At 47.0% G+C, this 26,463-nt stretch overlaps 2 protein-coding genes across 4 annotated transcripts in view; one reads left to right on the forward strand and one right to left on the reverse strand.

Moving 5' to 3' along the window:
* TAOK1 (TAO kinase 1) overlaps positions 1-10,004 on the forward strand; it is a 151,166-nt gene extending 141,162 nt beyond the window's left edge. For all 3 annotated transcript variants that reach the window (XM_040641074.1, XM_040641073.1, XM_040641075.1), the window contains one exon: positions 735-10,004. In XM_040641074.1, coding sequence (XP_040497008.1) covers positions 735-1,196 — 462 coding nt within the window. In that variant the 3' untranslated portion in view covers positions 1,197-10,004. The remainder of the gene's footprint in view (positions 1-734) is intronic.
* Positions 10,005-15,258: 5,254 nt separating this feature from the next.
* ABHD15 (abhydrolase domain containing 15) lies at positions 15,259-19,935 on the reverse strand. Its single transcript, XM_008695552.2, has 2 exons — positions 19,277-19,935; positions 15,259-17,050 (listed from the first exon to the last, which is right to left on the reverse strand). Exons 1-2 carry the CDS (start codon positions 19,933-19,935, stop codon positions 16,525-16,527), a joined length of 1,185 nt encoding a protein of 394 aa, XP_008693774.2. The 3' UTR covers positions 15,259-16,524.
* Positions 19,936-26,463: the final 6,528 nt, after the last annotated feature.

Below are 26,463 nucleotides of genomic sequence, written 5' to 3' on the forward strand. Positions count from 1 at the left end.
TGTAACATCAGCTATATTCAAATGAAAAATAAATAAATATAAAAACATCCGATTTAATTTTTAAAAAGAACTTGATCTTACACTTTTTTTAAAAAACATTTTGTTTATGTATTTTAAGAGAGAGCGTGAGAGAGAGTATGAGCAGAGGGGAGGGGTGGAGGGAGAAGCAGATGCCCCGCTGAGCAGGGAGCCGGATACGGGGCTATTTCCAAGGACGCTGGGATCATGATCTGAACCAAAGGCAGACATTTAACCAGCTGAGCCACACAGGCACCCCTGATCTTACACATTTTAAAAATATAAATTATGTACAATTCCTACAGTACATCTCTTTAAGTTTTATTATAGAATTTTTTTAAAGTTTTTATTTATTTATTTTTAAGTAAACTCTATACCCAACATGGGGCTAGAACTTCTGATTTCAGTTCAGGTCATAATCTCAGGGTGTGAGATCAAACCCCGTGCTGGGCATAAGAGCCTACTTAAGATTCTCTCTCTGCCCCTCTCTTTCTCTTTCTCTCCCTCTCTTAAAAAAAAAAAAAAAAAAGAGTTGCATGCTCTTCAGACTGAGCCAGCCAGGTGCCCCACTTCAATTTTAAATGTACATCCATAAAGTAGCCAGTGTGAACTTTTTTATGATTCACTTCAAAGCTGTGTAATTATTGCTTCCTTAGTTTATAGATTTTTAAAATAAATCATCTTTCTTTTTGCTTCTTTCCCCCAACCCCGAACAGATTGAAGAAGAGATGTTGGCTTTGCAGAATGAACGCACAGAACGAATACGAAGCCTGCTGGAGCGTCAAGCCAGAGAAATTGAAGCTTTTGACTCTGAAAGCATGAGACTAGGTTTTAGTAACATGGTCCTTTCCAATCTCTCCCCAGAGGCATTTAGCCACAGCTACCCGGGAGCTTCTGGTTGGTCTCACAATCCTACTGGGGGTCCAGGACCTCACTGGGGTCATCCCATGGGTGGCCCACCACAAGCTTGGGGCCATCCAATGCAAGGTGGACCCCAGCCATGGGGTCACCCTTCAGGGCCAATGCAAGGGGTACCCCGAGGTAGCAGTATGGGAGTCCGCAATAGCCCTCAGGCTCTGAGGCGGACAGCTTCTGGGGGACGGACAGAGCAGGGCATGAGCAGAAGCACGAGTGTCACTTCACAAATATCCAATGGGTCACACATGTCTTATACATAACTTAATAATTGAGAGTGGCAATTCCGCTGGAGCTGTCTGCCAAAAGAAACTGCCTACAGACATCATCACAGCAGCCTCCTCACTTGGGTACTACAGTGTGGGAGCTGAGTGCATATGGTATATTTCATTCATTTTTGTAAAGCATTCTGGTTTGTGTTTACTAATTGGGATGTCATAGTATTTGGCTGCCGGGTTTTGTTTTGTTTTTTAACTTTTGGAAAAATTTTGAAAAGGGGAATTGATGTGTGTATATAAAAAGAAACCAGCTAGATTGGGGGTATTTACTGAACGCTGAAAAAATAGAATGCAGCACAGTGGCTTGAGTCATCACTTTGGGGCAACTGTATCCTAAGAAATTTGTGAGAAGATCTAAAGCCTTTCTCCATACCCCAGATTCTCATGAGCCATTCACGGCAGGCAGCATATGCTGAAACAAGTGATTATGGAAACACACCTGTATCCCCTCATCAGTGTATTTTCTTTATTAAATTGGTCTGACTTCTCAGCCTCATTTGGAGTAAAAAAGTGGAAATCCATGAACACTAAAGGGTTGCATTGACTTTTTCAGAGAGTAGAAAACAACTTAGTTCTTTTTCTGAGTGCTGCATAGGTTTGTCAGTTTTTGTTTTTGTTTTTTGTTTTGTCCGTTCAATTGTGCCTTCTTTGTGGCATGGTGAGATGGAGGTGCTTCTGGAGATCACTGAGTTGTGTGGAAATTGTATCAACAAACCTGTGAGCCTTCAAAGGGGAGAGCAGAGGGTGAGAGAGGCCCCTGAAAGTTCATGTGGTGGGTATGTTCAGCAGCAGAGTGAGGAGATGAAGCCTATATATCCTAACGTTTTGTTGCTTATACTGTGATATTCTCATCCTAGCTAAGCTCTGTAACTCCCAAGACCCCAAACAGTACTTTTACTTTGTACAAAAACAAAGACATATAGCCAATACAAGTCAAATGCCAGAGGCATTTGAATGATGCCATATTTGCAAACTGCCATCCATTGGAATTCTCATCACACTACAAAGACATAATTTGATTACCCCCCTTTGGCTTATGGGATTTCCTGTTTACAAGTAGAATAGCCATTTATTTAAATGTGTAGTTGCCATAGTGAACCAGGAGTCACTGAGCCAATGACTTTACCAGCTGCTGACTAAACCTCATCACCACTGTAGATTTTGCTGCATGTGCAGGTCCTTTTTTTTTTTTTTTTCCTGGCTGTTTTTGTTGCTGCAATACTTCACAAACTTCTAGTTCCTTGAGACTTAGTGACCTTTTGGCATCATGTTAACATCACACAATAGGAAACACCACTTCCAGAAGTCTCTAGCCTCAGTGCTAAAGTACTACTGAAAAGGAGCTAGCAAGTTTGGCAAATTAACTAAAAAAAAAAAAAAAGTAAGTTATAGTGGTCAGGGAATCTATTAACGAAAGCTAACCTTTTTTCCAGAGAGGGGCGTATTTTGTTTTGTTTTGTGTTGTTTTGCAATGAAGGATCAACCCAATGCTAGAAGTCAGATGTTAGTTGGTATTCCACAGCCAGTGTGGAAGTTGAGTTGAAGGTGGGAAAGGAGCTATGAGTAGACTTGAAGGAAAAAAATGTCCTTTCCAGTGAGATTAGAGTTTCTTACAAGTTACTTCTCCTGCCCCCTCCCCAGTTGTCTTGAAGAACCCTTGCTGCTAACTCTGGGTCCTACTTTTCATGTGGTCAAGTTAGAATTCTCTAAGTCCATCTCAGTGATACTCTTCACCTAGACCTGACTAATGACCAAACAGTAATCCATCACTGTTGAAATCTTGGTTTTGTCATCCAAATTTAAGTCTTCCCCAGGTATGTCAGCCCAGTCCCCATGAATCCTCCCCTTTAGGAGTTTCTGGCATTCATTTAAAGGTAACTGGAAGAAAAATTAATATTTTAATGTAAATCTTTTTAAAACCAAGATAACAGTAGAATTCACGCTCAATTTTAGGCAGTGTTTCAGGTAGCACTCAAGATTACCAGTTTTTAGGTGAACATAACATGCACTTGTCCTGTCTAATGAAGGGGGCTTTTAATTTTCTCAATAACTTTTTTTGCATTAAAATATATAGTATTTCAAAAAAAAATTGAGAAATGTGTACCTGTTTGGAAGAAAATCATAGGAGAGGTCTTTAGAATTAATTAAATGTCCAAAAATGTAATGGAATTTGATACCTTTTAAAAAACTATTATTCAGTCTGGCCCATCTGTACTACCGGAGGGGTGGAATAGGGGAGCAGATTAGTTTCACATACAAAACTCTTTAAAATCCAAAACACTACCAGTGATACATGTTAAAGTCTACTTGTGGACTTAAATTAGTCAAATTGAGTTACTGAGTTCATATATACTTGTAAAATTGTGATTGAACACTGACTCCAGATGTCTATCCAGTAGGGCTTTGTATCTGATTTAATTGTGTGGCAACCAGTTTTACATGTAGGTCATGACTATACCTGGATTATTCCATTAAGTTAATTTTAATTAAAATATTTATAGTTTGCAAAAATAATTCCAGTTAATTGGTTTGTGTGTGTTTGTAAGATCTAACGTCTGAGGAATCTCATACGTGGTAGGAATCATCAAAGAGTAAAACTTGTAGCAGGGCAATTTGAAAGGTTTTGAGAGATCCTAAAGAAAGAAGCAGGCACTTTCTGAATCGGTGTACAAATGTCAACATTTGCAAATTAATACTACCTCCTCCCCAGTGTTGGTGTTCACTTGGTATATATGTATTTAAGAAAATAAAAAGTATGGGAAATTTGTCCAGCATATCAGAAAGTTGCAATGCTATATCTGGTATCCAGAGCTTGGCAGTAAAAAGTTTCTTGTGTTCACTGTCTCTCCCTTTTTTAAGTTAGCATTTTAAAAATGCAAAACCTCATACCTTGAAATATATTACTCCTAATTGGGTTCCCTTCCTTTTGCACATATGTTTTCTCCTTTATTAAACTTCACTCTAACCCCAAATTATAGTATCTGAAAGTATTTTTGTTGATACAGATAATGTTAGCTGGAAAATGTGTTTATATTATTTTTATTTAGAGCTGCCATTCCCTTTATTCATTTCTATGCCTAGAGATGAATAGTCCTGCCTTTGAACCACCCCCACAGGTATAATATGCTTGGCACCCAAGGCCAAGGATTTATTGGTGAATTGAACTTTTTAGCATAGTCATGATTTTCAGCTGCCTAGACATCAAGTCAAGACCATTGAGTACACTAAAACTGTCCTTGACACTCCCTCCTGTTTTTCTTCACCCTCTATCCAAAAATTGAAAACTCTATGAGTATCTTTTTCAGACCATAAGGCAGACTTTAGTAACTTTCTACTTCTTTAAGTACTAAATGTCTGGCATTTTAAACTTTTATAGAATACATTGTGTTGGACACTGGAATAATACTGTTTATTTTCACCTGTGAAAAATATTGTACTTGAAACACCTCCTTTGCATTTCTCCATGTGTGCCATTCACTAGTGGAAATAAATTGTATTATACCATGATCTACTGGCTTTTTAAAACTGTGTTAAATATGCACATTTTGGTATAGCTATTATCATTTGTATGTATATATTGTATATACATATGAGTGTCTATATGTGTGTATAGGTAGGTGGATGTAACTCATACTGTACATTTCCATCAGGGCGCTTAAGGTTCTGTTATTTTGTTTGTTATTTCAGTCCTCAGTTAGGGCAAGAATGCAAGTGTTTCTTAAGAATGAGTATTCTGGGTTGATATTATGAGAAGGTGGTCATTAGATGCAATCTTTTCTTTTTACTCCCTTCTTAGCACTTATGTGGGTGGAAAGAAAGTTAAGTAAATGTGGAACCATAAGTTGCAATGCAGTAAAATATTGCTGGGGGAGGAGCCAGTCAGTGTTTCTGTGAGTTTGTGTTGTGATGCCATAAAAGATAAGTGATGCAGAGAGAAATGAACCGTGGAAATTCAAAACCCTGGTGGTGATTCCTCTGCAAAGATGATGACAAGAACCAGGAAGTCACAGTCTCCTTGTGCGCAATCTAAACGTGCATCTCAGGAGTGATTCCATTGATCCTCTTACTCTTTTTTACTCCATTAATACTAATACTTACAAATTTTGCTGGGCTGAAACAGCCACCAAGAAAGGAATTACTGCTAAAGCATCTAAGGTTCTCCTAAACTATGAGATCAACGGGAAATGGCCACTGGGAGAGAAGGATATGGTATTGGTGTGGGGCTTTCTCCCTTGAGCTGCCTCTTCTTGCTTGCTGTTAGTAAGTTCTTCGTGCACCTTCCAGCCCTTCTGAGCCACTACTATTCAAGCACAGATTTGGCCCAACACAGCAACCCTTTCCTGGGAGGTTTATATGGTCCTGCATTCTGTCCCATGCTCACAATGTGAAGTGTTTAGTGTGTATTCAAGTCAGAAAATAATATATCAAGGTGTATAAGTGTGAATCTCCTATAATGATGGAAGAAGAGATTCTTGTTTCTTAGATAGAAAACTACCTTCTCTAAGGAACAAAGACAAAACGTGGGCTGTCATCTTTGAGCTGCTTACCAAAATACAGATCATTATTAAAGAGAAATGAATTCTATTTTGTTTTTCCCTCATCAACGTGATAGTGCCCCCAACCAGGTTGTAGCATTGCCTTTGAGAAGGCACTCCCTCACTCCTAGTTAAGAACTGGAAATCTCCCATCCTCAGATTCCTTAAAGGATGAAGTGTGTGCTGTACACTTAGCAGACTTGCCTCTTGTATGCAAGGACTACTGATTGAAGTCTATTTTGCTGTGTGTGTGGTCATGTTGTCTGCACTTTTATGAAATCACCACAATAGGTCTACATTGGAAATGACTATTAATTTGTAAGGACGTAAGTTTTATTTAAACACTGTAGAGCAAGAAAGTGAAGCTGAGAACTCTTCCGTTAATGTACATTTATATTTTCTACTGAATTCTGGTAGCCCCCTTTCAAGTCACGTTGACTAATTTTCCCTCGTTTATATTCAAATTTCCAAAATTTCACTCACGCAAGGGAAGAGAGCCCATTTGGCCTAATGATAGTTTTCAGATTATAAGAAATAGAAATTAGTATGCACCTTATCTGCCTGTTGTGGGTTTCTTAAATTTGCACTTCCCTCCCACCCACCCAAAAATAGATATCCTTTAAAGAAAATAAAGGCAGAGAATTAAAACTGGGGAGCCACTTACTATGTCACCATCACTGTTAACTGTTTCCCAGCAAATCCTTTTTGAAGTTTCGGAGATTTTTTTTTGCATGTATGTATGTGTCTGTTTGATTATGTCGGGTTTATTTTTTTATTTTTTAAATATACAAGAGATTCTTCTTTAATAGAGAAAAAAGTTAATCCTCTCTGAAACAGGATGCCCACTGGATATACCAACCTGGACATCTGTAGGTAGTTTGCCATGAAAAAGTGGAGAGAAGATGAGACTTCTGAATGAATGAAAAGGGTATCTTGACGCCCAAGGATTCCCCCCAAAGTACGGGTAATTCAGCCTGCACAGTTTCCTTTTCGCTCATAGTTTTTAGCAATTATGAGTGAAAAATCATGTAATTATCTGTAAATATGTAGCTAACAAATTGACCTAGTTTCTGTATTTTTTTGTTTTTGTACTAAAGTTTATAAGTCTGTGTGCCAGCTAGAGAGGAGTTGCTGTCATTGCCAGTTGTGGTCCTAGCATCTAATCCTGAAACCATCCTAGGTAACATTTTTAGAATTAATGCTTAAATGTTGTTAAACAGGGGAAAATGAAGCTTAATCATTGGTCAGGTTTTACATCTTTTGAAGCAAAGTCATTTTATTTAATATAATGATTACATGTTTTCAATCATGAATGAGGTAGGGAGCCTCCCTCCCCCAGTGGCCATGTTTACAGAAGTGTGTTTTGTCTATAAAGTGCAAGAGTTTTAATGTTTATGTAAATTATGCAGGTGATAACATTATGGCTTGGAACTGTTTATTGGGCTCTGTAGCTGAATTTTCAAATGAAATGAACTATGCTAACTGCTGGCACATTGATCCCATTTCTGGAGCATTTTTCCTATTTCCAGAATTACATATGTTGCTTTGTCATTATCCCCACTAAACCTTTCTCTGAAATGCCTTGTAGCCTAAAGTATGAAAGGCTGGTAAACACAGACGAGGGAAATGCATTTTTAAAAATCCATGAGCCCTTATTTGTGTGCTTTCAGTACTCCTATGTTTCAGTGGCGACTCTGAGGTCAGTAGAGTTTAGAAATGAGATACCACTGTTAATGAAAAGTGTGTACTCTCTGCTTTTGCATGGCGTGGCTTAGCTTCAAAGATGTATTGGGGCCCCTTGAAAGCATGAAGACCAGTCATGTGGGAACAGGTTTCTCTCAGTGGCACATTTTGCTTCTTCTGAGCCCTCAAATACATTGCCTCAGCATGAACATTATTATTATACATTGCACATGGTCATGGAGTGAATTATGTGATTTAAAGATGTAACTGCTTAATGTTTTCAGATTCTGGCTGGTCCGTGTGACTATTTGGCACATATCAAACAGTGAGAGGTTGGGGGTCCTGGAACCCTTCTAACCCTCTTTTTGTCATAGACAACTGTGTTTAGTTTATTAAGATGTTGGCTGCCCCTGGTGTGTTGCCAGATAGCTCTTTTTTGGTGCCCATTCCAAATGTGCTTCCTTGCATTTTGTAATATCAAAGAAACCACCACCCCTTCTCCCCAACATTTTACGTGTTACACCTTTTATTCCACATTAAATGGGAATCGTGCCTACTTAGAGTGCCCCATCAATTAGTTACGTACAGGTGTTCTAAAGTAACCCAAGCCAGAGACAAAAGGTGGAAAAATTAAAAAAAATAATAATAATAAAGTTCCTCTTGAGGCCAGTAATTTATCTGACAAGATATTTTACCACATTATCTTGACACTTGATATATGGAAGTTGCAGGTAGTTTTATAGGGCAAAATCCAAGTGGAGAGGATATGTGGGGTTTCTATTAGAAGACAGTTTTGTTCTTATTTTACCTTTCCTTTTACGATTCTTCTCTGCTAGTTTAGAATAGGTTAATCCTCCAAATTTATTTAGTTTTGTTTTTTATCTCTTAGAGAAATTTTTACAAAAGCAATGGTCTGATGTAAATAACATTTTAAAGTAATAGTGCACATAACTTTCCCAGACTATTCCAACCAGATAATTTGTAAATGCTTTAGAGTTTTTTAAATTAACACTTGTGTTGCTAAATCCTATTTATGTAAGTCTGCTAAAATTTTTAACCCATTTAAAACTTAAGACAGACATTTAAATAATGGATGGGTTACTCGGAGCAATCTAGCTTTCAGAACCCCCTTGTTTTAGTATATGAAAAAGATAGCCTAATGCGCATTAATGAGGTTGGAGAGACTTTGAGAAATATGTATAGTGTATATTTTAAAACAGCTTTGCTTGTATTGTGAAGATTTAAAAACAAACTTGAGATTTTTAATGTAACTATTAACACAGTTTTAACATAAGTTATCCCACTGGGTTTAAGAGCATCTTGAATGTATAATCCTTTTTGTAACCCAGGTTGGTTTCTGCTTTCACCAGTCATCCAAACATATTATTTATGTTTTTAGTTTTATATACTCATTTCCCTTTGTTTTCCTCAACCAGCATGATTTTTTTGCACATGTATTGTAGAAATTTTTAAAAAGAAAAGTTAATACATCGTTTTCTCTGAATTTTCTTCACTTCTCTCTTCCTTTCTACTAACTCCTTACCTTGAAGGCCATATCGCTCCATTTGCATTATTTGTGCAAATGCCAGGGTTGGTTTTTATTTTTATTTTTGCTATTTACCTAAAAAAAAAAAAAAGAAAAATGCTTCAGTCAATTGCTTTTTTATTTAAAAAAGAAAAAAGAAAAGAAAAAAAGCTGTAACCTTATCATTTCTGAGTAGACCATTGAGAGATGAATGCACACCTGCAGTAGCCAGGACCAGCTTTGGTGGCTAAAGGGAATATTTTAACTAAGCAAGAAGTTCTTTTCTAAAAGTGGTATGTATTATTCACAATCTCTTTCAGTTATTCCCACAAGTCAGGGGTCCAGATAAAATGAGGGTTATCAGCTAACTGATACGTTATCATTGAGGTTCATCAATGAATTTGTACATTTCTAGTTCCCTTTGGTGAAGGGAAAAATGATGATTTTGCAAGACCTAGATTTTGGCTTGGTTTCTTGCCTCCTTTTTTGGCAGCCTTCATCTTCTCATCTCCCAAAGCCCTTGAGCCTGTAGGGTTTTCGTGGTAGACAAAGGACTTGTGGTCTTTTAAAACTAGGACTGATATTTTGGTGAGAGATTATTGTGTTGACTAAGTGATGTTCTGCCACTTTACCAATGACTAATTTTAAATATACACAGTCCTCTCAATTTTCGGACCAAACAGACGCCCACAGTGGAGGCTTATTATCAAGGGTTGCAATGGGGAGGAAGCCTCTCCCTCACTGTCAGCACCAGCTGGTAAAGGTGACTGTACAGATGTGCATTTTCCTTTTGGTAGAAATGGTCCGCAGCACTAACTGGTAAGGCTTATTGTACAGTATATTGTCAGTATTCTTCTGGTTCAACATACCTTATAGTTCATATATAACCTGTATTAATTGTATAGATTGTGCATTTAAAGCTGTTACCAAGTTGTCAGAACATAAGAGCGAAAACAAGGTCATATGTAATATTTTGTTTGTAAGTATCCTTTGTATCATAGCAAAGGAAATGTTTAAAAAAATCAACTGTAATAAAGTAATTTTAGTACACAGAGTGTCTGCTTAGCTTTTTTAAGTAATTTTATTTCCAAAGATAAAGTATATTTCAATTAAGTGACTATTGGATAATCTCAGACACTGTGCTGGATGTTGGTGTTATTACAAAAATGTGGAGGAGGTGGGTAGGAGTGAACTCCCTGATGTGGACGTAAACCCTCTGGTCTAACTGCCTCCGATTCTCTTGGCCCAGAGAATGAAGTGGCCTGTTGTGCTGTGGGTGTGGGGTGACTCTACTTTAGGTTCTGATGGTCTGATGCAGGTTCTTCCGTTTTGTGCCGACCCGTGTTCCAGTCTGTAGGATTCCACTGCCTCCCACACACATGGACACGTGAGTGCATGCAGTTCTTGAACCTTGTAAAAACTTCAAAAGGTGGTCTCACCTTTTGATGATTTGAAAATCATATTTTTTGCCCCTGTATGGGACAAATATCTAATCTAGGCCCGTTGCTTAAAACATTGTTAAAGTGACCATTTTTGTAAGAAGGCTAATTTGGGGAGAAAGAGTTTCATGTTTTTTAATTAGGAAAGTTGTAAGTGTCGTTTTTAAAAGTATTGCCTATTTTATTGAATAGAATATTGTCTGGAAAAGCACTTCCAACTTTTAACACAGCTTTTTAACTCCTAGTATGTTGATACTGAGCTATTTTGAGATTAACGTTTTATGTGGTGTAATTTGCCTGGGTTAAGCAACTAGGTGGGAGAGCCAAGATTAGATCCCAGATCCCCTTTCGCCAGCATTTCCAACATCCTACCTTGAATTTGGAGGAACTCAAAAAAGGGTTAAGAAACAAGATTTCTTTCTGCTTTGTCCCCACATTTGGGCTCTTTGGGCTATCATGGAAGGAGAGTATTGTAAAACTTGTAGCCTGTATCCCCTATCAACAACTCAAAACGTCTAATTTGTCATTGTCTAAATGCATCAAAGATGCTCCGAGTTAGGAGTCAAAGCCCATCCTACCTGACAGTAAAAGAAATTTGAACATAAATAAAAATTTACCACAGCATTTGGCTAGCTCCACAGCCCCAGTGGTGATAAGCCAGCGCTGTCACTTCCATCTCAGAGATGCCAGCAGCAGAACAAGGGCTTTCCTGTATGTGTTGTGGTCAATTAGTGACTTTAATTGCTACTATGTCTGCAGATACTTGTTCTTAATGGTAGAGGGAGAGAGAGTTGCGGACGGTGTTGAGGCTATGCAATAAACAACTTTAAGGGTGCCATTTATAGATGAATGTGCATGGCTTCCCCACAGAGTTGCGTATTGGGGAGCTGCTCTGAGGATGAATTCTTTCCCCTTTTGTTACCATCCTTTACATTATGAAGTCTGAAATGAGCATTATTGATACTGTCATCTCAGCCAGTGATGGACTAGGAGAAGGCAAAGTATTGATAAACAGCGCTGATTTGGGCTCTGGTGTTTAGCTCCATCACTAAAATGGTGAGATCTTAAAGGCACAAGGTCTTCTCTGACCAGCATTTTTAAGAACTAGGAACACAGATGGATTTTGGTCAGTGGAACAAATGAACCAGCGTGAAACCAATTAGCTATAACAAGGTTATCAAATTGTGTATGTGCACACGTGCTTGGGAAGGAGGTGGGGAGAGTTTGGCCTCAACTGGGCAACCCAGGACCCAGCTCATGTAGGCCCTTCCCAACTTTGCAGTGGAATAACTGGAACTTCTTGGCCTTATAAGAATTGGAGAATACATTCAGATCTGAAAGCAGATGCCACCTCATCATAGAGGTCTTTGAGCTCCAGTTGATGGACTGTCCTAAATTAAGGCCTATTGGGGGCGCCTGGGTGGCTCAGTCAGTCAAGCGTCGTCCTCTTGATTACAGCTCGCCTCATGATCTCAAGGCCCTGAGATTGAGTCCTGCTTTCGGCTCTCCACTCAGCAGGGAGTCTGCTTCTCTCCTCCCTCTGCACCTCCCCCTGCTCATACTCCCACTCTCTAAAGTAAATCTTTAAAAAAAAAAAAAAAAATTAGGGCTTATTTACAGTCTCAGTCTTTTCATATGGAACTTGTCAAATAACTTTCCCAAAGTCACACAAGTCACAGATAAAGTAGGAACTGGAACCCACATCTCCAAGCTGCTTCAGTACTCTGTATTCAATGCCCAAATCACTAACTGCTCAGTGGGAAATATCTCTATGTAGGTACCATTGATGATCAGGGAATTTTGAGCTTGCTGGGAAATTATTAGCCCAGAGCAGGAGGCCTGGTTGTTGATTAAACAGAGCTGCCACTGGTGAGTGTCAGGAGACACAAAGCTAGATGTAGCCAAGTGAAGCAACAGCCAGTGAACAGAGAATGTGCAGGGAGGCTCTGTTAACTGCAGGTAGGTAAGCATGTATGGCTCAGTACACATAGGACTTCAGAAGACAAACAGTGCCTTTGTTTCCGGAGATTTAAAAAATAATGACATTCCATTGTTGCAGGGAGACTGCAATTTATTATTCAGAAGCAAACAAGTTGGAGAAGTTTTTGTTCAGCCACACTAGTGATAAGTACTAGGGTATTACCTCATTACACAGGAAGGCTGGAGGCAGAGGGGCTAGAGACATTTATTTTTGATGTGTTAGTGTCTTTTGTTTGTTTTAATGAAATTCCACTTTTCCTCAAACTCTTAGTTCTTCCTGGACACTTTAAAACATCCTCTGGTCACTTTGGCAAGGTTATTTTCATTAAAATCTTTATGTCTCTCCCAACTCCCGGAATCTGGATCAGGTCTGTGATCTCCTTGATTCTCAAGCCAACCAAAAGTCTTTACGACCCACCGAGCTCATTCACATTATTTCGGTTCACGGACTCCCAGATGAGAAGAGACCTTCTACCTAATCTAGGCCACCCTGGGGGCGCCTGGCTGGCTCAGTCGGTAGAGCATGCGACTCTTGATCTTGGGGCTGTGAGTTCAAGCCCCATGTTGGGCATAGAGCTTACTTTAAAAAAAAAGAAAAGAAAGAAAGCTCATTGAGGACACTTATTTCTTGGCATATGTCCCACCATGATGTGTGCCGAACAGCAGTCTAGCTTGCATGTCCCACCAGTGATGTGGGAATTCCTGCTTCCTGAGGCATTCATTCTGTCTCCGGGCACTCCCTGTGTATGACTTCTCAATCTTGTCTCTGCCAGTGGTGATAACTAGGGAAGATTTCTTCATCCTTTGTGGCTTAGAGAATCACAAATACTCATTGGCGTTGTTACCAAATTCTACCCAAGTGGCCAATTGTATCTGCTTGTTTAAGCAGGGAGAGGAATTCATGCTCAAGTTCATTTCTGAAGGAAGACACCTTGGCATTACCAAGCGTGGCTGACTGACGAAAGATCTGTGGTCTGGATGGGAGATAAGTAGAGAGGAGCTTCTGACTCTGGGGTAATTTTGAGGTTGTCTATAAAGTCAAGCTGATACTTCCTGTGTCAAGGCCTCTTTAACAGTACTCAGGTCTTAGAAAGGATACCTTCACTCAAAACAGAGATGATATCTCCTCAAGAAAGGATTTGGTGCTTCGTTCGGCATACTGTCATCTCTGGCCAAGTCACCCTGGAAACCTACGTATAAAGAACATAAAATACTAACTCTCTCAAGAGAATTAAGTTATAGCAAGCACAGTCTTAGGTCTCAGAGATCCGAAGCCTTCAGAGGCAGTCCTTTGCTTCCTGCATTCTGAACCAATGAGAGGAGACAGAGGACTCCATCTACATCTGAGACCATACCTCCTCTAAGCCATTGTGTTTTGGGGGGTGTTGTTGTTTTCTCTTACCACTTGAAGGTGGTTATAAATAATGAGACCAAAAGGAAGGCAAGCAAGTGAATGAAGCCCGCAAGGATCACTTAAGACTCGAGACCTGGAAAACCAATTCAGTGGTACTGCTTTGGGTTGTCTTAGTTTTATTTTGTTGTTTCTTGTTTCCTCAAACTCATAACGGGATTTTGTTCAAGGGTCACATATTGTCTTAGAATCGTGTGCCTGGGCTGGGGCGCCTGGGTGGCATAGCGGTTAAGCGTCTGCCTTCGGCTCAGGGAGTGATCCTGGTGTTATGGGATCGAGCCCCACATCAGGCTTCTCCGCTGGGAGCCTGCTTCTTCCTCTCCCACTCCCACTGCTTGTGTTCCCTCTCTCTCTGGCTGTCTCTCTCTCTGTCAAATAAATAGATAAAAATCTTAAAAAAAATCGTGTGCCTGGGGTTCTTCCAGCTGGTTTCATATGATTAGCTGTTCACCAAAGCAGAGCCAATATGGGCGATCCCTTCAGTGTTAGACTGAAGGTCAGGGTCACCCACTGCACATTCTTGGCAAAATTTGCTGAAAAAGCTCTAATGGGATGATGAGAGAGAAGCAGGTTCCTAAGATAGGTTATAAGCACACGTGGCACAGGGGACACAGAGGAGAAATACCTTAGGGTCTAGGTATTAGGGCCATGGGTCCAAGGGAATGAATGAAGCCTGGGCTGTAACCAAAAGAAAAATGTTCTATGTATATACCGATGCGCCACCCCTGCAAGCTTACTTTCTTATAAAAAAGGGAAAGAAAACCAACCACAATTTCTCCAAAAGCTATTACCTTAAAGAACCAGAGTCCCATAGTATCTGGCCTAGAGAAACAATCCAGAGCTCAGCCCTTCGGGCCCCGTAAGCCCCACAGGTTAAAACCCACTGGGCTGCTTCCCATTTTGCAGTCACTTCTGAATGATCCTGGGGTCCTGCATGGGGGTGGGGACTGCAGCACCCTAATTAACTGAAATCCCTACGGTACCAGATGCTGGGGAAATGGAGGTGGCCAGACATCAGTAATTCCTCCTCAGCAAGCCCTATACGGGGGCTATAAACCAGCAGTAGAACGGCTTCTTTAGATTTCAGTTCCTTGTTATTTCCCCTGCTCAGAAAGGGTGAAAGAATGTCAGATGATGAATGTGGAGGAGGGGGAGCAAGAAATGAGGAAGGAGGGAAGTGATTTTTTTCATGACAGGATAATGTGCCTTAGATATAATAGAGTGTTGTCTGCATTCTGGGATAGTTCAGAGTTTCTTCCTATTTGATCTAGAACATGGCTAGACTAAGATTATCCAAACCTGAAATTCTGGCCCCGGGAATTCCTCATACCGAGCCATAGGACGTGGCTTTTGATAAACGTCTCTCCTTTTTAAAATTGGTTTGCTGTTTGTGAGGGCAGGAGGGACCTTCCTGTCAAAACAGGTGTCTTCTTTCTTGATGACAAATTAAAACAAAACTTTAGGGAAAAGCTCGTAGCAACACATAGAACTAGATGTCCTACGATATCGTTTAATGGCCTCGTTCAAACCAGGATGTGGGATCATTCTGTACCATGCTTTGTTTTACTCTGATCTTCAGCATTATTCCTCATAAAACCAAACACCATAAAACCAGCCAGTGAGTGGCCAGATCCAGGAAGAAGCTTTTTCTACATCAACACGGATGGCCTTTTGAATAAATTGAGCAGAAAAAGCGTGGTAATGTGAAATATTCATAAATCACTGAGCAAGCACTGGCCAACCTCTTGGAACTTTTGTTTTCTCTGGTCCCAGATGTCTCTCCAGGCTCTGGAAAGGAAGAGGCCAGTAGTAGTGTCGGAAAAAAGGGCAACGAACCAGAAAACACCGAGGATAGCAGATTTATACTCTTTACCACTTAGAAGAAGCCCGCTTGGCAGAAGAAAAACAGCTCTGGGTAGGACTTTCTGGATTAATCTCAGGAATGGTACTGGAGGGAGCAGCCAGAGTGCCTGAGAGGCCAGCAGACCCTGTGTGCGAGGACTCCCTCTTCCTAAAAATCATCCTGAAGTTCTTTCTAGGCTTGAAGTCCTAGCCTGAAGCCCCAGATTAGCCCAACTGAGACCTGCAGGACCTCAGCCTTCCGGAAGACCGACACACACTCTTTGTACCTTGTTGTCCTCACCAACCCAGTCTCAGCACAGCACTTATGCCTCGGCCACCTTTCCCACACTCACGCAAGACTGACGCAGCCCCGCGGCTCTAGGAGGCTGCTTCCACAGCGGCCGCGGCATGAAGTCAGCAGAGTGCCACAACCACAGAACCGAGTGAGGGAAGTGGGACTGAGACACAAACATCCTGTCCTCACGACATTGAGTGGCTCCAGCTCGAGAATCAGGGTCAGAGAGCTGATTATTTATGTGGGACAGAGCTTCCCAATGACGCACATACACCCATTTTCTCTATAGTCCTTGCTAGTGACAGAGCATTTTCTCCTGAGTCCATAGACTGTAAGGGTGCTATTCTTTGGCTTATGAGCTCAGTGACAGGAGAGCCCAGCTGCTGACCAGGAAGAGCTGGAATGTGTTGAGCAAAGCCTAGGGCAGGAGTGTTCTCAGGGTAAAGTGAGCACCAGCTTGCTGGAAGTTCCATCTCTTTCCACAGACCAGTCTAAGAGAGAAGGGGCTGAATGAGCAGCAAAGGGCTCGGACTGCAGGCCCACTTCTGTCCTCACGGCCGTTTCAGGACTCTGGCCTGCTCAGCTCTGCTCTTGGGCCAGGCCTCACCTCGTATACGATCGCTTCCAGCTAAAGATCTCCTCCAGATTGGAAGAGGGAGAGACCTCCCTCTTCTGCAGGGTTCCCCAGCGACGCCGACCCCCTAGGAACGAGGCCCGGTGCCTGCTCAGCCCTTTCATCCTCTCTTCCGTTCGGAAGAACTCAGTCAAGGCCCGGAAGTACTCCAAGATGACCTCATGGCTCCAGGCTGGCAAGGGCTCCTGGCGCAGGAAGCCGCAATGGCCTCCATGGTGACTGAGCAGGAGGAAGAAGTAGGGGTTGCTGTGAAAGAGTTCCGTGGGCAGAAAGTGGTCCGGGGGCCCACACACGGGGTCGTCGGCGCTACAGATACACAACACAGGCACAGCGGCCTCGTCCACATCCCGGAGGGGGTCGTTGTGGTCCCAGTAGGTTTCCCAGCTGATGGGGAAACTCTTGGTGTGGCAGAAGAGGGTCTCCTCAAACTCTCGCAGGGAGCGGCTCCTGAACAGTTTGTGGGTGTCCACTGTGTCCTGCAGGGCTGAGGCGTACCTGGCAGCATGAAGCAGAACAGGGAAGGTAGGAAAGAGAGGGAAGAATGAGAAAACGAACTGACTGCAGGAGTTCCAGAGGGGCAGGCTGCAGGCCAGATTCTGCCCACAGAAGCATCCTTTGGCCATAAATATTTTTTTAACTTCCATTTCATTGTCATCATTTAAAGATTTTTTTTAAGTGAACTCTGTGCCCGAAGGAAGGCTCGAACTCACAACCCCGAGATCAAGAGTCACATGCTCTACCAACAGAGCAGGCCAGGGTGTCTCATCGTCATCATTTAAAACCAGGAGATTTCACATAAAATGCAGGTATTTGGGTTCTCTAGGGAAATGGAAAGGTCTGGCAACATGGGCTGGCATTCAGGGCATCCCCCCCTGCCCCGCCCCATTCCTGTGTCACAGCTCTTAGCAGGCCTGCATTCATGGCTAACCTGCCTAGCCCTGGGGCAGCAAATGACTTCACAGCTGCTGAGCCACAGTGACAGCTCTCCTGACCTCAACTCCCGACCCTCTGTAGGCAACCTGCTTTGAACTGCCACCTCCTGAACCCCTCCTAGAACCCCCTGGCTCAGACTATCCAAACCAGCAGGTGACATTCCCCCCACCCACCACCATTATTAACATTTTACTTCAGGTTATAATAATCCATTTTTTTATTAAAGATTTTATGTATTTATTTGACAGAGAGCCAGCGAGACAGGGAACACAAGCAGGGGGAGTGGGAGAGGGAGAAGCAGGCTCTCCACAGAGCAGGGAGCCCAATGTGGAGCTCGATCCCAGGACCCTGGGATAATGACCTGAGCCGAAGGCAAACGCTTAATGACAGAGCCACGCAGGTGCCCCATTAGTCTATTTTTTAAAAGCTAACGTGCTGTCCAGATAATGGCAAACCTTGAGCAGTGGTACAGGTATTCCTAGAGAGGGCTGAGCAGCAGAGGAAGTGTCCAGGAGTATAATTACTTTACAGGGTAATTTCCCACAGGGAAGCCTGAGAGCCAGTGCTCTGGGGAAGAGGGACATTTTTGCTGTTTCCACCTCCACGGAGAGAGCCTGGCACCCTGACACAGAGGCCAGGATGGGCAGCTCAGTGCTTTGGGTGGATCAGTCAAGACTTAGCCAGCTGAATTTGGATGTGTGTCTCTGGGAAACATTCAAAGAGGCTTGCCCCGAGTTTTCCGTCCCGAACTTCCATGGGCAGGGCAGACCCTAAAGGCCCAGATTTCCTTTCCACTTCCCTCACCTTATCCTCCAGCTGGTGCCTCGAGTCAGCACTGAGGGGGAGGGATCACTTGGGGATGGAAACTGGCAATTAAACCATATGAGAACACCCTGCCTTGGACGGCTCAGATGCCTGGGCTGCCATGACAGCACTTTGGGCCATTGTTGAGCTCAGGGTTTGGCCTTCTCAGAACAAAATGGGCCAAGGAAAGAAAGAGAAATCACAATTGCTACCACTTTTTGAGCACCTATCCAGTGCTAGGATTTGAGCCGAAGTGGGTCTGACTGCATGTTCCAGGTCTTTCTGCCACACCACACTTTCTGCTTGAATGTCTTGGACCTCATTTTGCCACCTCCTAGGAAGCCAACAGTGCAAGCTGAGGCCTAGTCATTTGCTGTGGGAATGTCACTCAGGCCTCTTCAGTGCCAAAGCCTCACCTGTCACCCTAGTGGTGGATTGCTCTCCTTTTGGAAATTTTTTTTAAAGTATGTTGACATATTCTTTACATTTTTTGGATCAATATGGAGGAATATGCAAAACCTTTGTCAGATCCAGAGAATGTTGGTAAACTACATACCACCAAATTTCTGATTCCTGTCACCTCCAAGCTCAGACACTAATAAGGAAACATTCTGCACAGATATTCAGTTGTAATTGCTTCCAGAACCCTCTTTGCTGATTTGACAAGCTGTGGGTTAAGTGGTAAACGTCTGTCGCTGCCTCTGCTGCAGGTGGGGCAGGTGCTCAGGTTGCTAGGACACCCTGGGGCTGACCTGAGGCCATGGGGCCCCAGGGCAGGAGTCCCTGTTCTAGCATAATGATGCTGAGTCCGTCCATGGCTTTTAAACCTGTTTCCCTGTTTCTGTCTAGACTAGAGGGTTTGGACAGCTTTGGAAAGTGGGCGAGGAGAACTTTGCCCAAATTGCCCTAAGCCTATGTGATTGGATACAGGCAGGGCCGTTTCTTCGTCCGCCCAAGACCCCCTTGCTGGCCTCCGTTACCCACCTGCTGAGGGCCATCTTCTGCTGGAGCAGAAAGCCCCGCTCATAGGGCCAGGGCAGGCCGGCCTCAAACCACTCGCGGCAGCGCAGCACGGGCGAGATGCAGGCGGCGCCGGTCACATAGCTGGAGGAGCCACACTCACCCAGGTAGGACAGCAGAAGCGCTGAGCCCGAGCCCTCGCTCACCGCGAACAGAGGGGCCGCCGGGTGTCGGAAGCGGATATAAGTGACCGCCTCCTTGAGGTCGGACGGGTCCCCGAAAGCCTGCAGCCGGGGGCTGACCAGCGGGCAGCCGTGGTGGCCACGGCGGTGGAAGATGACCGGGTAGTAGCCGCGCTCCAGGGCGAGCAGGCAGAGGCCGAGCACGTTGCGAGTCAGGCGCCCCCACGCATTGGGGATCACCAGCAGCACCGCGGGAAGGCCCCCGGCGTTGGTGACCCGCCGGCCCCGGGGACAAGGTCCCACGACCCAATCCAGGGCCACCAGCCCGTCGTCCGCTAACTGCAGGTACTCCCGGGCCAGCTCAGGCCCCGGCCCCACCGGCAGCATACCTGGTGGTTCTGATGGCTCCAAGCCTAGTGTTGGGTAACTGTGGATGCCTGGACAGGCTTGGGGTACTCTGTGGTGGCTTGCGACCCTGGGACTCCTCTCAGGGCGTGTCATGGTCTGGAAGGGCCCTGAAGAAGATATCAGGCTGATGTATCCTTACCCTAATGAGCCAGAAATTATGATCCCGCATGCAGGTTCTGGGGGTGGAAGGAGCCAAGAGCTTGCCTCTCTGCCTGTCCAGGCTGTTCTGGCCTCTGGGGCAGGCGTATGGGGGAGGGAGGGTCCGAAGGACGGGGAAGAAGGGTGCTTAGCAGACACTCATCCTATCCACTCAGTCTGACCAACCGGCAAGACTTTCCCTTACTTTGGGCCTCAGTTTCGTGATTGTGAGAAAAGAAGTTGGGTAGAAATGGTTTTTAAAGACCATCCGTCTTTCAAGTCTGTGCTTCTGATTCTCAGCTAAGCGATGGAGCAGAATCAGCAAGAGCGTGCGCGCTCTCCACTGCATTGGGCTATTTGAAGCCTCTGGATTGCGAATGGGTTCAGGGAGGAGGTGTATATCTGATGTCTGGACTGCTCGGTTCCTGTCTGCAGTCATTGTCCCATGTGGAGGCATTTGTCGCGCCCGGGTACCTGCTTTGCCCCTGATCCAGGACACGGGTCAGGAAAGGCAGGGGTGAGGTGGTGAGGTGAGCAGGGTGCTGACAGAGTGAACTCCACATGTCACCCTGCCCCAGCATCTGGCATGGTGCCTGGCACGGGCAGGCCTCCCTGAGTGTTTGGATGCTTGTCAGACCCCAGCTGGCTACTTGGGCGCTACCCCATTCCCCCATCCGTGATGCGAGGAAGTGGCATTCTCGCGTGGGAACTGGAGCACCTAGGACGAGGCCTGAGGATTGTCACAGTTGGGACCGCATGGGCATATGCCTCCCTGGTGCAGTCACAGGCTCTCTCTGAAGGGCTTCAGCCCTAGGGGAGTGTTTGTGGTTGGCTTAGGTGGGAGGCCATAAGGTGAAAGTCGGTACAGGCTGATGCCGGAGGTCCTCGTCCTCCTCTGTTTCCAGGCACGGCAACAGGTGACAGGTGGTTCGTTAGGTGGCTGGACGTGCCGTGGCTGCAGTGGCAGCAAGGGCCTCCTCGTCAGGCGCCGTACGGAGTCCATGGGAGGGGCAGTGAGTCAAGGAACCCTGAGGAATGTGTTCTCCCTCTCGTCCTTCCTCCACTCCACTGCGCTCATGCCGCACAGTCCTGGCTCAGCCCAGGCCTAGCTCGTGGCTCTCCATCTCAACCCTTTGCACGCAGCTCAGGTCCTGGGAGTAGAAGACCTCAGGGTGCCTCTCCTAGAGTGACAAGGATGGCTGCATGTAGGAACATTTGGAAACCTGGGCATACTTTGTCTTTGTAATGGTGATTGTTGTGGTGGGGTGAATGGGGGCTTTTCTTCCTCTTTTTATTAGTTTAACTTACATACCGCAAAAGTTCCTGCACCTCACTATGTTTAGGCCTGGATGAGTTTGATCGGTCTGTATACCGTGTAACCACCACTCCAGTCAAGAGGTAGGCGTTTATCGCTGTGGGCCTTTCTTCTCCTCCCAGTCAACAGCCCCAAGGTAACCACCATCTGATCCTTTGTCCCCAAGTAGGATTTGTCTGCTCTGCTTTCAAGATGGTGGCTTCTCCCTCTTCTCTAGTGAGGCTCTGCTTCAGAGACCTCGGCCTTTATGGGCAGGCTTACGTGCTCTAGAGGCCGGTAATGGCTCTTGGATGGTGACATGAATTCACTTTGAAGTGCGAGGCCTCCATGGTTGACGTTACTCCCAGGATCCCTTCTACCACTTGCCCCGTGATACCAGGTAGACCCCAGCCCGAGGCAGGAAGCCCAGGGGCAAGGTTGGCAGGGTGCAGAAGGTCAGCACATCTCCTAAACCTTCTGTTCTCCAGGGAACGCTTCTTGGCTGCTCCCATCCGTAGAACTTCATGACCACTTGCTGCTCGAGTTCAAGCCGCCCGTTGGGCATGAAGTGTACTCAAAACAAAACAAAACACTTTATGTCCCTGTCCTCTCATGTCAGCTTTGATCAAGAGCTCTGAGGGCAAGGGTCCTAACCTTAAACTACAGAGCCATTTGACTTACAGAAACCCTTCTCGGCCTGAGTGAACTGGCTCTCAGTGGGGCTTTAGGGCCTCCGTCTCCGGGCAGGGCCCAAGGCCCTGGGTGTATGAAGTAGAGTAGCGGGGTTAGGGGTGAGAACTTTTCATCTGTGTAATCAAGAACAAGCTGGAACGGTGTGCCTCAGAGCCAGGACAGTGTCTCCTGCTCAACCTTCCTATTTCAGGTCACCGTTGAGGCGAGGTAGGACCCCTCCCCAGGCTGGAGAATACCGAGCAAAGCCTGGGACCCTAATCCCCAAATCCTGATCTCTTGGTCACTGCCATATTCAGAGGCTCACCATGTCTGGCCCGCTCTGGATATCTGTGCAGTCCTCTTGTCAGGCCTGGCTTCTCGTAGGACCGTGGCCTGGGGTGGAGGCCTCAGAGCAGCCATTATGATCCCGGCCTGGGCGGCTCCCCACTTACAGGAAGCTCCACCGTTTCAACAAGAGGAATTAGGCGCGTCATTTCCAGCTTCCTGCTTTGAGCTGCCAGAGGTGGTGGGCAGACCCCTCAACCAGTAGTGCTTGGGAGTGGGGAGGGAGCTTTCCATGTGCCTCACTGGGGTCCCTCCCTGTTTGAGTAAAGCCAATAGAATGTCCTAGAGGCTCCCCCTCTGGCCACAGTGGGTCTCTTCCCATGGGCCCCTGGAATCAAGTCCCAGCAAGGGTAATGGCAGGCAGTCATTGCCTGTTTTTTGGGGGAATGCCTAAAGAACCCAGACCCAAGAACTGAACCCCTCCACTTCTTGTTTCTTCCTGTTCCCACGAGGGAATGCTGTAGCAGAACTCAGCTGCACCCCGACTCAGTCTCCTTACAATTCTGGGAACTCCTATGACAGTCCTTGAAGGAAAGAGTCTGAGAATAGCCTTTCTGGTTGAGAGAGGGTCTTCATTACCCCAAGCCTGTCCCTCCCTTGGGGGCCCACTTTGGACTCCCTGAGCACTGCCAGGCAGCAGAGAGCCAGTCCCCACCCTCACCCCTCCCCAAGACAGGGCTTCCTGAGACTGGGGCGGGGGCCTGGGAAGAACAGTGTCCTGGGAGAGAGTGCCCTCACTCTCTGAGGCACACAATGGCTGCTTTCTCCTCATGACTCTTCCAGAGCCTGAGCTGATATAGCTGTTCCCTCCCCAGCCCTGTCGGCTTCCCTGCCCCCTGAAGGATCCTCAGGGAGCTCCCACCTGTCCGGCCCTCCTTCTTGTCTCCAAGTTTGCTTCTCCCCAGGGGTGGAGAGGGTTCCAGGGCCCTTGCCCACGTGGGGCTTCCCCTCTTAGGGGCAAGAGCAGAGGGAGAGCAGTGGGTATGAACATGGCCTGTGTCCGGCATCTCATTGCCTGGGTGTGCGCCCAGCATTCCCGCTCCTTAGCTGTGCGACTGCCAGGCAAGCCCTCCTAACCCATCTGAGCCACTGTTGCTCATTGGTAAAGCAAGTAGGAGTGCGTTTCTGCCTCTGCCTGACACGTGCAGAGATCGTCGTGCGTGCGGGTCAGCTTGGTCACAGCGGGTATCCAGCGTTAGTTCTTTGCCCTCTCCAGCCCATTTGAGGGCTTCAGCTCGGCCCATCAAGTGATGATGGACGGAGGCTCATATGAAAGGCCTCTTCCTGCCAAGATGAGGGGCAGAGGCGGGACCTCGGAAGGGTGCGATGGGTCGGCCGTGGGCCCTTGGGTCCCACAGAAGCCTGGGAGCAGGAGGATGTGGCACTGCCCCGATGCAGGAAGAGTGCGAGGGCTGTTCTGGCAGGTAGCGCAGTGTCATGATCCCCGTGGGACTCCTGCCTCCTGGGGAAGCTGGCTGAGCCGGCTGTCTGCATTCCCGTGGAAAGGCTGCAGGACAGGAAGATGTGCCCACTGAGTCGAGCCCTGGACCACCCTCCCACCCCCAGACAGGCAGAGATGCGTAGGAAGAGGCACAGCTGCAGTCACCTGCTGTGTGCCTTTGGGGAAATCCTCCTACCCCGCTGGCCACGTCCTCATCGGTACCTGTGTGCTCTTCCCAGCTCCTGGGGCTTAGGAGCGGTGAGGGAGGAAGGGGCAGCATACGGGCCCAGAGCAGGTGCCCGGGAGATCTCTGCCCCTGCTCGGCCTTCGGCCGACCTCGCTCCCTCCCGGCAGACCCGGTTGGGCCTCCATCCAGCAGGGCGTGCTGGGGTGTGACGAGTGCCTGCAGGGCACCGGAGCCTGGGCACCAACATCTCATCGTGCACATCTGCGCCACAGCGCCTGGCCCTCCCAGCGCTGCAGGTGGCCGGCCGGGCTATCTGCACACTGCCCCTCCCCGCATGTACGCATCCGCTGATCTGGTATGCACCTCAGGGCAGCACCCCGCCCGACTCCTTCCACCCGTTCTGCTTGCCGTGCAGACAGGAGAGCTTCTAAGACTGGGGCTCTCTCAGACCAGTGGCTTCCCCAGCTTGGCCACTTCACTGCTTGGCACACGTGCATCAAGCAGGCCGCTAACTTCTCTGAGCCTGCAACTTTGCCAGGTGCGCCGAAGTGCCACACGTGGACCCGTGTGTCGGGCGTCTGACTGGGTGGCGGTGATGGCGGTAGGGAATGCGGCCAACTGGTCCTGAGCTCCAGCCACGCCGGCTGTGGCCAGCGCGTGGAGTGTTCCTCCATAGCCAGTGCGCAGCGGGCCTCGGACTTGGCACCTCTTCCGACAGATGGTGAACACTCGCCAGCAGGGCCAACTCCATCTGGGAGTCACCCCTGCTGGACCCCAGCGCAGTGAGAGCGCACGGCGCAAGGCCAGCCCCAAGACAAAGTCCAGTGAGTTGGGCTGGAGGGGTGGTGGCAGGACGGCATGGCCTGGGCGCTGGATCCAGAGGTGGCCGGGTGACCGGCCTTCCCGACCTCTCCCCACTGCCTACCCAGCCCCATCAGGGTCAGGTTCATCAGGCCAAGTACCAGATGCTGGCGTTTGTGCACAAGCTTCTTGCCGGCGATGACGGGGGTCACTGCCAAAGACCTCAGCAGGTTGAGGCACGGGGGGACGGGAATTCCTCTCTTGTCACCCACGACACCCTGGAGGGCCTCTCCTTTCGTCACCACCGAGCCTCAGGCGCCAGAGGCGTCTGTAGGTCAGGCAAAGTAGTGGGCACAGCAGGGGAAGCAGATGCGTGGTCAGGCAGCACGCGGCTCGCCGCCTCAGCTCCTCCGTGGACACCAGGCTAAAATCCCAGCTGCCTCATTCAAAAGCTGGGAGGAACTTGGGCTGTTTCTTAGCCACTCAGAGCCTCAGTTTCCTGCTCTTAAAAATGGGAAAGAAAAACAGCATCTCCTTCATAGACAACCTCTGTCTCAAGCAGAGTCACGGCACAGTGTGTGGTGACTGATAGCAGGAAGTCTCTGTCCTTCCTGACAGCCTCTACTCCAGCTGGGCCCCTGGAGCTGGTAGGCCGACTAGCAGCTGCCTAACTCGGTGCAGCTTGGGGGAGGCTCACACACTACAGAATTATCAGCCCACTCTGCTCCTTGCAGCAATTGCCACTCGGCGTGCGGATCGAGCAACTTGGAGAGCAGTGTCTGCGCCTGCTGGTCCTAGGGTGCCCAGGCCAAGCTTCTTCCACTGCAGGAGAAGGGCACCACACCCTCATGTGGCTGCCAAGGCTGGGGCAGACACCTGCAGGCTGAGCTGCTTGTAGTGTATATGGGGCTGATCCCTGCTCCCTGATCATAGCGCACCCCATTGGCTATCGCCAGGTGAGGTCGATGATGGGTGAGGCTTTGGACGGGTGGGGTGGTAGATCAAGCTGCTGCAGGGTTGAGGCATGCCCCTCCCACAGGCAGGCGGGGCACCATGAGCTGGGCGGAAGGCCGGAGTCCGAGTGCCAGTATGAGCTCATCTGACCGGGTTGGCCTTCTATCTCTGTGGATCCAGCCGGGTGAGCGGGCTCGGGCAGGTCTGGCTGGGCCAGGCAGGTGGGGATCCAGACACCCCACAGCAGGTGCCATGGTGACAAAGCCGGTCTGGGGAACAGTGTTGCCTAGGCAACTGGCTCCTGTGAATGTGATGCAGGCTTGTAGCCACAGCACACTGGGATAGGAGTGGGGGTGGCCTAGCTTCCGTCAGTGCCGACCAGGGCTCTGGGGTGGCCTGCCCTCCTCCCTGCCCCGGCACTTCTGGGTGCCAAGCCCTGCTCATGGAGTGAGGTGGCTCCCCAGCTGCTAAGGCCACCCCGACACCAGTGACTCTGGCATTTTTGGTTTTTGTCAGATCACAAGAATGGGCATTACATCATCCGTCACAGATGGTCTGACAGGTGAGTGCCCACCTGATGCCCCTTCCCCAGGCTGTCGGATGTCATTGGGTGCCTGAGCCCCAGAGCCTCCACCGCCCTCTCCCAGGCTTTTAGGGTCCTCACTCCTCGGGGCAGCGGCAGTAAGGCATTTCTGTCCCGATCCTCACCCCTGATGCCGGGCCCCAGGCCAGGTGATGTCAGCTCAGCCGTGGCCTGAGCCCTGGCTCCCCACGCAGGCTCAGTACCAG

The sequence above is a fragment of the Ursus maritimus genome, unplaced genomic scaffold (genome assembly GCF_017311325.1).
Source record: "Ursus maritimus isolate PB19 unplaced genomic scaffold, ASM1731132v1 scaffold_24, whole genome shotgun sequence".
Taxonomy (NCBI): domain Eukaryota; kingdom Metazoa; phylum Chordata; class Mammalia; order Carnivora; family Ursidae; genus Ursus; species Ursus maritimus.